Raw genomic sequence first — 18030 nt, 5'->3', positions numbered from 1 at the left:
CAATCAGCCAATCGTCTTGGCAACTAAAATGTCATATATCTCTCATTATCTTAATCGCACAAACTGCACAAAACTTTATTTTGCACTATTACTTTTTACTCGGGACTACGTTGTTTTTAAATATAATTAAAGACACTTACTATTTTTTATGTTATAATTATTTATTTGACTTCTTGCACGGTATTTAGCAAACGAATGACTGGTTTTCCGACTTTTATTATAAGTTCAATTTCGAGTCAAAATAAAAACTAAATTATATTTTAATCTAAACGAAAATAATCAACCGAGATACTAAAATATTTTTTTAATATAGTTTTGTGAATTATTAAATGACGATAACACTTCTGCCTGCTGATACACCGGTACACTCAACCATCAAACCCAAACACCATAACACTAAGTATTACTGTTTGGCGGTAAAATATAAATGCGAAAATATATAAATACAAAAGTAACTCTGTCTATCTGTTACGGTTTAACGAATAAGCTACTTTATCGATTGTGCAATCGATTTGGCACGAAGCTTGCTTTAACCCCAAGGGCGGACATATTCTACTTTTTCCACCATATGAGAATAGTGTTGGGAATAAGAGGCAACTGAATTTTGAGTGAGCCAGTGTAATCACAGGCACAAGGGATATAACATCTTAGTTCCCAAGGTTGGTGGCGCATAGGTGATGTAAGGAATGGTTAATATTTCTTACAGCGCCTTTGTCTATGGGCGGTGGTGACCACTTACCATCAGGTGGCCCATATGCTCGTCCGCCAACCAATGCCATAAAAAAATAAAAAAAAAAAAAAAAACATGGGCGTAAGTCGCGGGTTTAGATAGAATCCGATACGTAGGTGGTACCCATACTGGCACAAAGAGATTATGTCAAAAAAAAAAATCGCTTAATGATCTGTTTGAATAAAATACATTATTATACTCGTACTGTTACATTATTAGTAAATATTGATTCATACTGTAACACTATGTGATCACTATGAATCCATTCGTAGCCTACCTTCAACTTCCTTCATGAGTTATTGTAATGCAAAACAATGATTCTTTGTTTTGAGTTCCGTCGTGCGAATGCTAGCGTTCGAAGTTTTAATGATGATTGCACATTTTTAACATCATATATTTAGATATATTTTACATGTTAAATATATCTTCGAACTATTAAAATCAGCGCTATGATGTTCTATGACAGATCTTCATTCGCCACGTGTATGCTGCCTCACAATCCTTCGCCGTCATGCACGAGATGGATTATGATCACAAATTAAGCACATGTAAATTGATCGGTGCTTTTCTGGGCTTGAACCCAGAATCTTCGGATTTCTGGTCAGGTTTCTGATATTTCCACCGTGGATTGGTGATGACAAAGTTTCATCGGACGCTGATAGCCTTAATATTTTTCTTGAACGTAGAACAGGGTATGAATTAAAAATAAAATGCATGTGCATGAAAAACTAGGGCCTGGTTTCGAACCAGCAAATATCCGGTTAGGATTTAGCCGTATATTTTCTCCTTTGGTTAAAGTAAAAATTGTATCTTGATGATGATATCAATATTATGTATGTATAACTATGTTAAAATAAAATAAAATAACATACATAGATAAACACCCTATAAATTTCCCACTGCTGGGCTAAGGCCTCATCTCCCTTTGAGGAGAAGGTTTGGAGCAAATTCCACCACGCTGCTCCAATGCGGGTTGGTGGAATACACATGTGGCAGAATTTCGTTGAAATTAGACACATGCAGGTTTCCTCACGATGTTTTCCTTCGCCGCCGAGCACGAGATGAATTATAAACACAAATTAAGCACATGAGGATTCAGTGGTGCTTGCCTAGGTTTGAACCCGAAATCATCGGTTAAGATGCACGCTTCTAACCACTGGGTCATCTCGGCTCGGCAAATAAAATAATGATTTTCATAAATTCAAATAAGCCCAATATAATCGGTAATAATAGGTTTGTGATTTCGAATTAAATAAAAGCAAATATTCATAAGAAAATAAAACAAAACGTACAAAAAATAAACAATATGTATTAAACGTTTTTTTCCTTATTTGAAGTAATGCTTTAAACATTAGTTTGAGTTTTAACATATAATTAAATAAACAGTTTACGAAAACACGACGTGTTAAGTGCTGGCAAGTTCAATTAAGGCAGTTCCCAATTAATTTCATCGTCGTACCTCTCGTGGTCCTTGAGTGGTTCCAGTACTGGAGCTCGAGCGAGAAGACCTGGAAAAATTAAATCGACTTCGATATGAAATGTATTTAAACATATATATTTATTCAACGTCCTGCAATTAAATTATGAATCTTGTTCGAAATATTTGACTAATACGAGTAGTACGTACTAATGTTATAGTTTTCCTTTTACTGTCAGTATTTTGAATAATTTCGAATAACTTCATAGATAATACGTTGCGATTAAAATAGACATTGGATGTCTGTGTTCGTTAATTTGTATGCAGTATATAATAATATAATATTTGCTGGATAGATTATAATCTACCGATAAATAGTGTATTAATGATAGTAAGCAGTACATTATGAGTTAAATGTGACCAGAAGTGGTAAGAACAAGAAGGCGAAAATTGCAGGTTTATTATACGGATAACCTTTGAAATTTTCCTGTGCTTAATTTGTCAGCGGCGAAGGTAAATATCCTGAGGAACCTGCATGTGTAGGGCGAACATTTTCTACATGTATTTTGTATTCCAAGTTCTAATCTGCATCGGAACAGGTGGAATGATTTCCAAGCCTCAAAAACCGAGAAAGCCTTAGCGGAGCTTTTAAATGCCACTGTTACGTTTTTTATTTTAATACTACAAATAGCATACAGTTAAATCAACTCAACTAAAAGAAAGAAAAAACGTCTAGCGTGTAAACCCGTTCCAAATCTGAGTCGTTTATCAGTAACGCAATGATCTAAGGATATTTTATTCAGACAACGTTTTAGATACATTGAGTTATCTCGGAACAATTGTCAGAAAAGTATCGAAATAACTTTCGTTCTACGGTCTCGATCCTGGAGTTACGAAACGATATCTCTACGTAGTATAAAATAAAGCCGCTTCATGCTGTCTGTACGTTTAGATATTTTAAACTACACGACGGATTTGAATGCGGTTTTCATCAATAAATGAGGAATTTAGATTTTTCTAGCCAAAAAATAAATAAATATTTTTCTTTTTGTTCGTTCTTCAATCCAAAAGTTGTATTATTGTATTTTTATTTTATCCGTGTGAAGCTGGGACTGATAGTTAGTTTTGTATATAAAAATCGATGTTGGTATCTGTTTGAGATAAACAGACTTTACCGTTTGGCTGATCCTATGAAAGTTGGCAAATAATTTTGTTTTTCCTTCAACATCTGTAACGTTCAACCAATTGACAAGACTTTTGGTATATCTATATGTATTTTGTATATATAAGAGAAATACCACTGACTGATGAGATCTCTTAATCTGTAGGTAGATTATGTAATATATAAGCAGAACAATGTAACAATAAAATACAGGGACTTTGCGCTTTTCGACGCTTTTTATACATTATTGAATATTGTTACATTGCAACATTTATCCTGTTTACAGAACAGCTCAAGCAAAAGGAGGTTTGTTAAAGGAAAGGGTCACGTGATAAGACGTGACACGTATCCTGTAATGTTTTCTTTCGTCGACACTTTTTTATATAATAAAAACTTTATTGAAAATAATAAACATATAATATTTTTTGTGTTTATTGATTTATTTACTCATTTGTAATGTATAGTGAATCTTTGACCTTGAATCATTACTTTGAAACCTAAGGGAATATGTACTTTTTATTGCTCACCGCACTGACCTCACTCACCTCATATCTTGTTTGAGGAATAATTAATTGTAATATTATTTCCAATAGTTACTCGGTCCAATTTAAATTTACCGGTATTTTTTTATGTTATAGGTTGGCGTATCGCTCATGGATAATGGCGCTGTAAGAAATATTAACCATTCCTTACTTCGCCAATGCACCACCAACCTTGGGAATGGAGATGTTATTTCCTTTATGCATGTTACACTGGCTCACTTACCCTTAAAACTGGAACACAGCAATACTGAGTACTGCTGTTTTGCGGCAGAATATCTGTTGAGTTGGTGGTACCTACTGAAACATTTAAACCCCTGGTGGTATCTACCTAGACGGACTGGCCCAACACCCTACTACCAAGATAATATGTTCATTAGCAACAACATGAAACGAATTTATGTCATTATCTTTGCTTTAATTATTATTTAACTTCCATTAAATCTACAATACAAAGTATACATTTAAAAAATTTTTAAAGAATTAATTAAATAAAGATAAAATTTCAAAGAAACATTGATAAAGTATTAAATCTGTAATAAAAGACATTTTTCTAAAACAATTAATTTTAACTTGATTATTATAAAAACAGCTTAAGAAGCCGAATTTTGACAACCCGTTACAAATACGAAGATTGATCACTTGACTTATTATTTTTATTAAATTCTTTAAACAATGACTCGGGTCTTAAGTGCCCAATAATAAAACGGACAAGGATAAATGGCTTCGCTTTAAAAGGCTTTTGTTTCGATTCCCGAAACCTCCCGTGTAACAGAGTAAATTGATACAAAGGTCAATAGCAAAACGTTAAATAGAAGCGATTCTTTACAAAATTCCAAACCTTTACAAAGCGTCGAAATTGCCATTACCGTTATCTTTGGTTCGATTAAAATTTAAATATGAAAGTCGCTTGTTACGTTTTTGTATAATAATTTAGATGGTGAAATTTATATGTAATTGAAAATAAAATAAATAAAATAAAATGTATTACAATAAATACTAAATAATAAATAAAATTTTCTTCCGCTTGCTGCGTAAAAAGCGTAATTTCGAGAAATACTTCAATCTACATTATTACTGAGTAACGCAGGCTACTAACAGCTAAGAGCGGTCTGTTTAAACTGAGGACAGTGGCCGGATGTGAGTTTTATCACATGCACCGACTGGCTCTGATTAGTATCCGTTCAGACGATGAATTTCCATATATGAAATGGTGGTGCTACACTGGGATATCGTCGTCAATCTTGTTTAAGAAGAACACGTAAAAGAAAATACTTCCTATGATTTCTTTTAATGATCTCTTTGGACGATTTTTTATGATTCAAGATGTGCATTTGGATACATCTTTGCCGTCTTATTTCCAATCCGGGTGTTTAGACGGCTCTTGTCAACGGCAAAACGACCGTTTAAAAACCCTGAACAGTTCCTTTCTCGAATCCTTCTTAATGTGAACAGGATCATGATAATTATACTGCCCGTCTCTTTTGATGGGCAGCAAACAGACGGTCCATTTTAGTGAGAATGGGCCCTAAGCTCGGTTTGTTGGGCGTCAAATATCGAGTATCTTTTACACATTCTTTAAAAAATTAAATCACTTTCGTTTTAACTGCAATTTCTATTACATTCATGTATGCTAAATTGTTGGATTTAATAACAAGGAAATCAATTCAAATCGGATTTCACATTTATAGCTGACAGAATATCACTATTTACTTGGTGGTAGGGTTTTGTGCAGGCCCGTCTGGGTTGGTACCACTCATCCACCACCACTACCACTATTTACCACTCATTCACCCACTCATCAGATATTCTGCCACCAAGCAGCAATACTTGGTATTTTTGTGTTTCGATTGGAAGGGTGAGCGGTTAATATTTCTACTAGCGCCAATGTCTATTCGCGGTGGTGACCACCTAAAGATACTATTATTACTGTCTTTTCCCCTTGTGGTTACGAGGCGCGTATACTATAATATACCTCATTGCTATTTATTGTATAATTTTTAATTATAATTGAATTTTAATACTAGTTATATCAATTTCAATATTTCACAACGCCCGGTCGCAATGTGCCTGTATTTTTTTTTATTTATATGACCGTTTTCAACGACTGAGAAATCTTCGCAGAATTTAACAGGGATCGTTCATTTTACAAAATCCTAGGTAAATTTACTCATCCCGATTTTCATTGAAATTCGATTAGTAGTTTTAGCACAAAGTGCCCATTACGTAGAAATGTAATATCTCAATCGTACTTCAGTAAATAAACTGTCTCCTTGCTAAAAGTCCTTACTAGGTGGTAGGGCTTTTTACAAGATTGTCTCGATAAGTACTACCCATTTATCAGGTTTTCTACCACTAAACAACTATACTTAGTACTGTTGTGTTCCGGTTTTTAAGTGAGTAATTCAGTGTTACTATAAACAGAAGGGACAATACATCTTAATTCCTGAAGTTGGTGGGTCATTGGAATAGTAAGGAATGTTAATATTTTTTACAGCGCTAATGTCTATGGTTTTTTTTTACACATTAACAGGCTGTAAATGTCCCACTGCTGGGCTAAGGCCTCCTCGCCCTTTGAGGAGAAGGTTTGGAGCATATTCCACCACGCTGCTCCAATGCGGGTACCACCAACCCGCATTAGTCTATGGATGGCTGTGACCATATCCATGGTGACCCATTTGTTTATCCGCATATCTATACTTTAAAAAAATTACAAAGAGTCGCGTGAATTACATGTTCCGTTGCATAAAAGTAGGACAAATTAACATTTACTCTTTTTTTACTATTTTTAAGGCATTATATTATATTGTAGTAGTGAGTTTAACTACCTCGTTGGTTAGTCGATAGCTTATAAAACGAATCCATACTATCTGGGTTGAAAACTCGGAAAAATAGTTTTTAGTACATATCAAGAATCAACACGAAGCTTGAAATATGAAATGGCCAAACAGACGTGTGTTGATATGCTATAATGATTCATATGAATTTAAATTTTCATAATTATCCAGTTCAGTTCCGCGTGCTTTGTTCATTTCCCTATCTCATTAATCAAACACAGCTTCGAGATTCAAATGCGTGCCAGTTACTAGTGAGCGGAGAGAGACAGAATATAGAATGATCTCAACCGCGATTATCAATAGGTAATGAAACCCGCTCGTAATATACTATAATTTATTTAAATGGTTTTTTTTATACCAGAAAGTGGAGTTCGTTTACAATAAAAAAACGCTGTTTATTCTCGTAATCACGTGCCCTCAATACACATTGAAATCAATTTATTCCTTACGAGCCGCTTGATTAAGCCTCCGCCACATAAATATTTGGGTTCATGTGTAAATGGAACGTAATTTAACATGTAGAAAGCAGATTCTTTTTTTTTAAGGGATTTCTTTTCAGTAATACCTGATAAAGTATTAAACTTGGGACGTAATATAATTTCGGAATAAATCGTTAAGATAAGTTACGATAAATTGCTAATATAATCAATATGGTATTGAATACATTTATTAATTCGGGTAGTCTGACGTACATGACGTTCTTTTTGACAAGGATGAGATATACGATTTAAAAAATATATTCAAATTTGGAATAACTGTTGTGACCAATAAAAAGTAAACAAATTATTTTGGAAAGACTGGAGAAGAACGACGTAAGCTGAATGCCTGCAGTCTAATTGATATATTTTATCATCACAGAATCTTTGAACTGGTTTTCATTATATCTGATAATAGAAACACATTAATAAGTTTGAAATGTATATAACAAATATATTATACTAGCTGTGCCCGCGACTTCGTTCGCGTAGTTGTCGGAAACACTATCATGATTATCGTTTGATTGCTCACGTTGGTATTTGTTATTATAATCGTCAATAAGATTTAATAATATGTTTTACAGTACTTTAGCGTAGATTATATTTTTAGTTTTATTTTCTTGTGGTAGAAGAACATACTGATTTTGCCCGCAACCCGATCTTGACAACGCGACATATAGTTGGCCGTGTGAAAAGCAGTCTTGACGTAAATCGATTCCTACGTGTTTAAATGTTTGGCCCTGTGATTTATTAATGGTTACGGCAAAAGATAACTTAATGGGAAATTGAATTCTTTTAAAATTAAAAGGTAAATCATTTGGAATCATTGGGATGCGAGGTATAAGCACTGTTTGACCAACTGCCGGACCAGTCAAAACTGTTGCAACGATCACGTTATTGCGAAGGAATTTTACTTGAAGGCGGGTCCCGTTACATAAATTTGGTGGTTTAAGATTTCTGAGTAAAATTATCGCAGCACCTATTTTTAACTTCAGGGAATGTGGTGGAAGGCCGCTCGGGTTTAAAGAATTGAGAAACTCTTGTGGGTAATGGACAGCATCTTCTTGATCCATTACATTATCAATAGATGTGTAGGTAGTTATATCGCCTGGAAGTTTGGTTAAAATTAGGTCGTTAATTTCGTCAACGCTACTATTTCTCGCCGCCAATATTGCCCTTTGACACATCCATTGGTAATCTTTATTTTCTATTTCGACGATATTAGGGTAAACTTTTGATATTAAATCCTTTATGCTAGTCACTTTTTCTCCTAAATCGCGATCAATTTCAATTTTATTTTCAGAATGAGGTACTTTTCCATCTCCTATTAAAAGTAACTTTGAAGGAAAATTTGTACTTCCTCCCCCCAAATGTGCTCTCATATTCGTAGATAGTTTTAAGGTATGGACAAATTTCCATAACGGTGAACTTTTAAGGCAAGACCTTACAATGTCTGCTCTAGTTCCTCTTAAAATTACCGGTAAAGTTTGTCTAAATAAATTACCAACATCTGTGTTTTTATTGCTTATTGTTATACGGTCAATTATGACAACCCTTTTCTTAAACATAAAAGAAATATTGTACAATAGTGTACGATTGCGAATATTTTTTTTGTTAACAATTCGATGCAGGTGTATCGACATCTGGATGTAAGACAAAAGAAAAAGTCAATTGTAAATAAATAAATCACAAACAAAATTCATACTCTGCCAAAACAAACAAAACGTTCAACAGGAAATGTAATAAAAAATCTGAATGACTTTTCTTTATCTTGGATTAGGAGAAAAGTTCATGAATTGTAATACCTGACGGTAGACACGTTTGCTTAAACACTCAATTTTGATTCCAATTTTCTGTCATTATATAGGACCACTATGTACGTATAGGGTTTAAAAAAACATCAAGAAGAAGTGTATTTATCGATAGACCAGATTTACAAATTTGGAGTATATCATATATTTACAAACCTACCTTGGCTGACAACGCCTCCAAAAATAACAATAATTTTAACTATAATATATTATCGTAATAACTTTGCTGACTTTTAAATAGTCTAAATATTTTTAATTTCATTTTACATAGTATAAATCTAAAAAATATTGTGATCATTGTTTGTTATTCATAGGTTTGTGTTAAGTTAGATTTAAAGTGGGTAGGTACATACTTATCTCCTTGCGTGGAAACACAGAACGTACCTACATATTGGTAAGTAGAATAAGTTACTTGATTATTAAGTTGTAGAATAATAAGCAATTATTTTTTACTTTTTAGAGCATATTATTTTTTTTCTCTTTTGAAGTCGGTTTTTTTTTGTCAAAATTTTTGTTTCTAAAAGATTCGGCCGAGTATCGCTAACGCGCTCCTTAGAATTGTTCCGTTCCCTTCCGTACCGTTACTTTGTCATGGATCCTATGCTCAGAACCTTACCAAACTTTCACCATAGTACCCTTGAAGTATATCCTTTATAATAAAAAAAGAATCATTAAAATTGGTTGGCACAATTCTGAGTTATTCACCTATTTATCGCGCACATACATAATTACTTTACTTTCTACACTACCTTTCAAACACAAAAAAAATTATCAAAATCCAGTGAAAAGTTATGAGGTAACAGACATATAAAAAAAAAAAAATACAGACGAATTGATAACCTCCTCCTTTTTGAAGTCGGTTGAAAACAAACAATATTAACTTAAACGTAATAAGATAAACAAACCGAATAATAAGAAGTTTAGATTGTTTCTCCTTTGGTGTTATTATTTCATAAGGTGATTATAGTACAACCGTGTTGAATATGCTTGAACGTAATAGAAATTACTTGAAATATTGAACTACTAATTTATTTGTGTAGTCATTTTAAACGATATTCACCTATTTGCTTATTTGCATAATTTATTTTCTCAGTGATGATTAATCTGCATCGGTGAAAGTATCGCTCGCCATTTTGAACTTTTTTACGTGTGTAATGTAATTTTTATACCTTATTTATACCGTGAAACGTTTGAATTGTTTACTTGCAAAGTACGAAGGAATGTTCATTGAAATTTTATCTTATATCGTAAGTTAAAATTACAGCATATTATGATTTAAATGTAACCGATTTTAAACGATAAAAAATAATGAGCAAATAAGCTGATAACAAAACCTAATTTTGATAAATAATTTAACTATTAAGAATGTTAATTTTTTTAAGTCGTTATGTGCATTGCTACTTCGCAGAACTACACCCGCGGGTGAGAGTGGCGAGCGCGGCGGCGGGGCTGACCCGCCTCCCCCTCAGCCGCCGCCGCGCCCCGCCTGCTAGCACACTCTTAACAAATAGACATATAGTGTCACGGACTTTTTTTTTATTATTAAAAGAGGAATATATCTGTCATACACATTTTTTGAGTAACTTAAAACGTTTATGCTGCGCACGCATCGAAAGTCCATAAATGTGAATAATTTTCCCCGTTTTTGCAACATTTCTCACTGTCGCTGCGCTCCTATTGGTCGCAGCGTAATGTTATATAGCCTAAAGCCTTCCTCTATAATTGGACTATTCAACAAAAAAAGAATTTTTCAAATCGGACCAGTAGTTCCTGAGATTAGCGCGTTTAAACAAACAAACAAACAAACAAACTCTTCCGCTTTATATATTAGTATAGATATATATAATATATTCATTGTGTTTTGGTTTAAATATCTTTTTTAAAGATGTTTTTCTGAGTAAATAGTAATGGAATATTATTTTTCACCAATATTATGAATAAGGCCTCTGTATACGTATGTATACTGTGTATGTGGATGGTGTATGCTACCGAAAAACGATCTCTGGTCCCACGTGAATATCTCTAAGTACTCCCTAAACACATGACTATTTGGAAAGGAATCGAGTACCCGTGCGACAAGTGAATAAAGTACCCGTGACGAAACTCATCTGTAAAGCTACGGCCACATCTGTGTAAATAACAACAACAAACTTCGTCGCTTAGTAAGATTATTGATTCTGAATTACGAGTCGGTGCTTTGCTTTGTTTTGAGTGTTCGATATTTAATTATTTTTACATTTAGACGATTGAAGATTTATAGAACGCGTACTCGAAAACTTACGCGACAACGATCAACAGGCGAATTAGTTATTAAAGTCACAACCTTCTTTAACAAGTAATAATGGTTTTACACGGTTAATAATACTGACTTTTAAGTATGTAATTTAATGGCAAGAGAAAAATATATTTATGATACAAACATTGATACTAAGAAATATATAAAGATCATTTTATAGAAAAAAATATTCTTCTAAATCTTCTTCTTTGATGTCTAGATAGATCACCGTAGAGTGGGGATATTTGGCTATTTTGATTTTTTAATCATTTCATATTAAAAATAATTTAAAACAGAACATTATATATAAGTAGAGCCGAGATGGCCCAGTGGTTAGAACGCGTGCATCTTAACCGATGATTTCGGGTTCAAACCCAGGCAGGCACCACTGAATTTTCATGTGCTTAATTTGTGTTTATAATTCATCTCGTGCTCGGCGGTGAAGGAAAACATCGTGAGGAAACCTGCATGTGTCTAATTTCAACGAAATTCTGCCACATGTGTATTCCACCAACCCGCATTGGAGCAGCGTGGTGGAATATGCTCCATACCTTCTCCTCAACGGGAGAGGAGGCCTTGGCCCAGCAGTGGGAAATTTACAGGCTGATTATGTTTATGTATATATATAAGTAACGAATACATATTATGTTATAGTAGATGATAATTATGGCGAACTTACCGGTTATAATCCCACCAGCGCTTGAAACAACAATTGTGACCAGTAAAGCGAAAAACTGGTACAGCGCTTGGCTTGCTGCTGTTCTGCCAAGCCCTTTCTGTGAGTAGTAATTATACAATATATATAATATAATAATCCCAAGGGTCGAGATTTCAGAAACGCATTAACATTTCCACGTAGAATTATTATTAACAGCCTTGTCGTTACTGTGTTTATTGTTGAAAAAGTTCAACACGTGTTAGGGTTTATCAGTTTAACTTTGACTGACACTGTCGCCTTGGTCCAGTGGCTCACTTGTAAGCTACGGGTTTTGAGGTTCAGTGTTAAAGTCCAAGATCAGGCTATTTAAAAGTTATTGGGTTTTGATGTAAATTGCCAATAAATTGACGGCTTGGTAATGTTCCTACTTCGGAAATCACATTAATTCGCTGTATCCGAATTATCCTATTGGATAATAAAAGTAAGGGAATACAGAATGCGAGTTATTCACGCTCTTATGCTCTATAACAATTGCTGTGGAGTTGGCTAGTGACTCTTGAAAATATCACCAATAGAAGAAATTAGGAAGACATCATCTAGATTTAATTCAACAAAACAAGATTTAATTACGAGCCGCTGATTTTAACCTATTTGTCACGATACCATCGCGTTAAATATTTAACTCTTTAAAGTGCTTCCTATTGCTGCCTTTTTCTTTTAAAATGTTCCATATGATTGATAGTGTGGAAAATTTTTACAGTGCCATTTTACATTTTACCGTATTCGTAAGATTTTTTTTTTTCATTAGAATAATTTATTGATTGTTTCCAATTTATTTGGGTACTAACAAACAATATATTTCATTAATTTATTGGTAAACGTTATATAATGTGAAACAAAATAATCTGAGGAAGAATTTGTATTCATTTAATTAAATATAATACGATATTAGTTCCAAAAATATAAAATTGGATTTATTAAGAAGATTTTTTACAGAAAAACAAAAAGCAACCTTGTACGGATAGCATTCGTGTGCTAACGGCTCCGAACCGCTAATGAGGTTTAACTATTCATTATATATATTAACAGCCATAGTTACTCGTATTAGGAATATTTATTCTGGCTGGCTATAATGATTTCACAACTATAAGCCTAAGCAGACAGGCAGCCTGACACGTACTCCATAAAGAAATAACGTAACAATTCAATTTGTCATTATGTCCATAATCGTTTAGTTTTCAAATGTTACTTACATCATCCATAGCACTAAAGACGCCAAACAGATCGGTTCCATACTCTTCTTTGGTTGCAAGTGCAGCGAACAATACTGTCAATAAACCAGAGTAGATACCTGGCATGCCATGGAGATTATTCACACCGCACGTGTCAGGTACATTCAACTTTGTCAAGAGAGGCTACAATAAAATAATTTCACATAATATATAAGAATTTAAAACACTCAATACCACTATTTTTGAAGACAGTCTGATAATATTTTCCAGATTAAAAAATCAAAAGTAGAATAATAGACGGTAAATATTCCCCAAAACAAAGACGCGATTGAAGACTAATTAATAATAATACTCACCGTCAGGTATCTATATCCCAATACACTTAGCAAACCAGCGCCGATGCCGATAGCGATGGCTCCGCCCGCACCGATATGCATATTACACACCGACCCAACCGCGACACCGCCCGCTAGAGTCGAGTTTTGTACGTGAACCATATCGAGTTTACCATGATGTTTGCTGACTACCGAAGACATTACGAATGTTGTTACCTAAAAAAAAAATCGTTATTCCATGACTCCTCGATACATGCTTTTCTTACGGTGATTGACTTCACCGGGCGCGAGATGAATTATTAATAAAAAATTAAGTACATAAGAACTCAACGTGTCTTGTCCGGGTATTAACCCAGAATTTATGGTTAAGTTTTATGTATGGGTGGGTTTATATTCAGTAGATTATATTTTTGACAGAAAGTCCCATTAATCTTCTCATGCTATGCTTCTCCACTTCCGGTTACTGGTTTTATCTTAGTTTGCATTGACTTAACTTAATTAGCTTGAATTTATTTGGCTTAAATTCTTGTAGAGTTTCAAACAAATCTATATTTACAAAATATGTTGTCCTTACCGACTCCGTGAACAGATAAAACTATTAACTCTAAGATTTCAACTTTAAGAACATCTCTTTAAAGTTTAAATTCATCTCCAAAAACATCTCTACGGATGATACAAATATCACTTAGATCTCTTCAAATGGGAGAGGTAACTTTGTATGAATTTTACTTTGACGTTAAGGATATACGGAATTATAAGTTTGTCAATTATAAAAATTAAACAAATATAAATTACTTACAGTTGCCGCAGCAAGAGACAAATAAGTATTGATAACAGCCCTTTGATATTCACTGTTGGAGTTTGTCAAACCAGAATTAAACGATGGCCAATAAATCCACAAAAATATTGAACCTAAAAATATATAAAATTCTCACGTTAACATAATATTTTCGTGATCTATTTTATTTCACTGCGTAATATTTGACGGAAAATTTTTAGGAATTGTAAATATTGTATAGTTTTATACTAAATATAATAGTATTATTGATGTTACTTGTGATTTCAATGCACTTTTAATCAATTATATTTCACCTTATTTTTTAAAAGTAATCATCGAATATAGTTCTAGGCACAATAGAAATATTTAACATACCACCAGGTAGGATTTTATTACAAATAATTTGGTTAGTTAGTAATGAAACACAAATCTCTAAAGTCTACTAAATCATATACAGCACTTGCAAATATTGTAATAAATTGAACTAGACATCATTAATTATATAATGATCTCATATTTTATACCTATCATAGCTGTTACATCCGAATTATAACTTGGTCCGCCTAAATCCACCGTTGGAGTTGTGGTTGCAGGATCAGATTTAGTTTTCCTAGAACGCAAGGCCCAACTTACTCCTAAGCCGAAATATGCTCCAAATGCGTGGATAGCTATTGATCCACCTACATCAGCTACCTGTAATTTAGAATTATATTACTAATTATGATCTGAATAGTAACCAATAAATAAATATATAGTAAATACGATAAATTCGCTTTAAAGTAATTTTCTTTCATAATAATATTTATCTTCAACACAAACGCTAAAGATAAAACGGTAAATAGCCCTAAGAATATGATAGTGTCCAAAAAAAGGAGTATTTCTATATTAGTTCCCTCTATTCATAGGCCGATGGAATGTCAATCTTACCCAAGCAGAAAGAAATCAAGGGAATGAACATCTGCTTTACTTGTTTAGCGGCCTAGGGCTATCAAAAATATATAGGCAAGTAAACCTAATAGCTTTTTTGTCGATAGTCCTGCCCGGAAATTCGAACCTGAGACTGCATAATTTACAGAAAAACAACCTATTAGAACGACTAGTATCTAGGGTTGGCTGAGAATTAACTATTAATTTTAAAAGCCATCGAGACGAAATAATTGTCTTTACTTTAATAACTTCTGATTGAGAAAAATCAGTTCTTAATAATCAAATGTACCTTGAATATATCAGCAACTAGCCAGAAGTTAAGGCAAGCGACAGCAACTTCGACGATAGCAATGAACAATAATTGTAATCCACTCGCTAGACCCAGAACTGCTCCAAAAGTTATAAGCACTGTTGCCGACATTATATCCGCCTCTGTGAACAAAACCGTTAATTAAAACTACTTAAGCTTATTAAAAATTAAAATCTCTTTTTTGCATATAAAGGACATAATCTGATTAGCATTTTTGAGAAATAATAGTTAGAGTTAAAATTATTGTTTATAATTTTAAAGAAACTTGATTTGTCGTTTTGCAAAACTGCACTATAAAAGATATATATTTATACAGTAGTTATTATTATCTATTTTGTTATTATTATAGGTGAAATAGTATAATATTATGATGAGGAAATAACTATCAAAAATAACATATAACCAATTCGGCAGTTCGTGTTTTATTTAATAAATAAAATCCCATTTATTTTTTATAATTAGTAGCTCCGCCTCATACTTTTATTCAGTTTAAGATTAAGAATAATATAATGCAATAGATCTTTTTTTTGTCTCTACTCTTTCTTAAAGATTGAAAAAAGTCAAATTATAATAATTTTAATCTGAACGGTGATTGGTCGATGACATGACGATTACGCAGCCACCAATGAGCGTTCAGTATCATATCAAATTAGTAAATCTTACATTTCACAGTCTTAAGGTAAAAACGATTTAAAAAAGTCCTAACCTATTGAAAAAACCTACTTATTTATACGCATTGTAGTGTTGTGTAATATTTCCGGCAAAGAATCTTTATTCGATAAAACAATTTAAAAAAGGAATTGACATAAAGTACGTTCAGGATTAAGTATTATAGGAATGTAAGCTGTAGTCCATAAATAAAGACAGGATTTACAGCAACAAAACAATCTATTCCGAGTACGCTACAACTAACTTGAGAAGTATCTTAAGTTGCAGATTACTTTAACTATTCAGTGAAATAAACATTTACTCATTTTAATTTACTAAAAATACGAACTTAGAGTACATAAAAATCTTCAGCTCTTCCCTAGATCCAACATAGCTCTTATTTTAATAGCTAATTTATAATACAAAGGATTCTTTCTAAGCAGACATTTTCAAAGGAAATTGTTTTTTTTTAATTAAAAAAATATATTATTAGAAACATTATCTTTATAACGTTAGGGTGATTCTTCATGTTTTGTTTGTAAATATATTGGAAATTAAGGTACAGTTTTCAATATATTTTTGTTTCTACGCTTATCTTTGTATTTTGTATGAGTAATTAAGATAAACCAATAATGTCTTCATAAGTCAGTATAGGAAAAAAAACGAGAGGTGTCGTAAGAAACCCGGTTTGAATTAAATAGTAGACACAATATAAATAAATTAACAATGTTTGAGTACAATTACATGACGTTTATATAAAATTGTTATAAAAATCCCGTGTGAATTAAAACAATAACAAAAAATACTTTAAATTATATTATGTAAATTCTTTAACGTCTTTTCAAAGACTGAGACTGAGATTGTCCCCTCCGGCATAACGCTTTTTCCTTATGTGACGAACTCTGCCATTTCACTTTACCAACCCAAATGCGATCCTTATTTATAGTTGCACAGGTATAAAATTATAATGATAATCACAACAGGCGACTAGCCTTCTGCGCAGAAGAAGTATAATGAACATGTGCACATTATTCTACCACCAAACAACATCACCCAATATTGCTACGTTCGGGTTTGAAGGATGAGTGAGCCAGTGTAACTACAGACGCAAGAGGTTGGTGATCTAAGGAATAGTTAATATTTCTTACAGCACTAATGTCTATGGGCCGTAGTGAACACTTACTATCCGTTGGACATTTTGCTCGTCCAACAAACTTTATCTTAAAAAATACAAGTGATATACGATGCGACATTAATCTTTTTTTATGAACTATACATTAGTAGTAGGCCGACGTCGGGAGCAAATACGATAAGATGAAGGACGAACGACTTGACGTGTTATTCTTCCTCTTCTCATTTACAAGATAGAAAAACGTATTTTTTTAATCCGAACCCAAAAACAACATCTTATAAGTCAAACATATCAACACAAATCAAACTTAATTTAAGAATCGTTTATAGAGGCATGGTAAAATATAGTTAAATATGTTCTATAATTAACAAGTATTCATATAAAAAAGATGCACGTACAAGTATACGTATAATAGGATTATGATATAAAGATGGACTGACTTTATACGAAATTTACATACTGAAATATATAAAGGTACATATATATTATATATGACTACATTACCATCAAAAGACTGCGGTACGAGTTGAAAAATTGCTACGAAGATTGCTACGAGCTTTATTATAACTGACTCCCAAAGAGTAATATTTACTGAAGGAGTGGTTTTATGCGTACTTCATATCGTTTACGAAGATATTTTGTCGTAATGATAGCTATTATATGATATTGTTCCCTATTTTTCGCTATAACCATTACGAACAGTAATAATAAAAATTATAAGTCTTATTATACCAGCTAGTATAAACTCTAGAAAAAAAACGTT

The 18030-nt window shown here is 32.9% G+C and overlaps 1 protein-coding gene across 2 annotated transcripts in view; it reads right to left on the bottom strand.

The window, feature by feature from the left end:
* Positions 1-2019: 2019 nt before the first annotated feature.
* Positions 2020-18030, bottom strand: part of LOC113396540 (ammonium transporter Rh type B) — a 217764-nt gene continuing 201753 nt past the window's right edge. For both annotated transcript variants that reach the window (XM_064217121.1, XM_026634516.2), the window contains exons 4-10: positions 15467-15609; positions 14775-14943; positions 14272-14384; positions 13494-13688; positions 13159-13320; positions 11927-12023; positions 2020-2238 (exon numbers count right to left, since the gene is read on the bottom strand). In XM_064217121.1, coding sequence (XP_064073191.1) covers positions 2156-2238; positions 11927-12023; positions 13159-13320; positions 13494-13688; positions 14272-14384; positions 14775-14943; positions 15467-15609 — 962 coding nt within the window. In that variant the 3' untranslated portion in view covers positions 2020-2155. The remainder of the gene's footprint in view (positions 2239-11926; positions 12024-13158; positions 13321-13493; positions 13689-14271; positions 14385-14774; positions 14944-15466; positions 15610-18030) is intronic.

This window comes from Vanessa tameamea, chromosome 15 (genome assembly GCF_037043105.1).
Source record: "Vanessa tameamea isolate UH-Manoa-2023 chromosome 15, ilVanTame1 primary haplotype, whole genome shotgun sequence".
Classification (NCBI taxonomy): Eukaryota; Metazoa; Arthropoda; class Insecta; order Lepidoptera; family Nymphalidae; genus Vanessa; species Vanessa tameamea.
The sequence above is the reverse complement of the archived record's forward strand: the minus strand, read 5'-3'. Positions and strand labels throughout refer to the sequence as shown.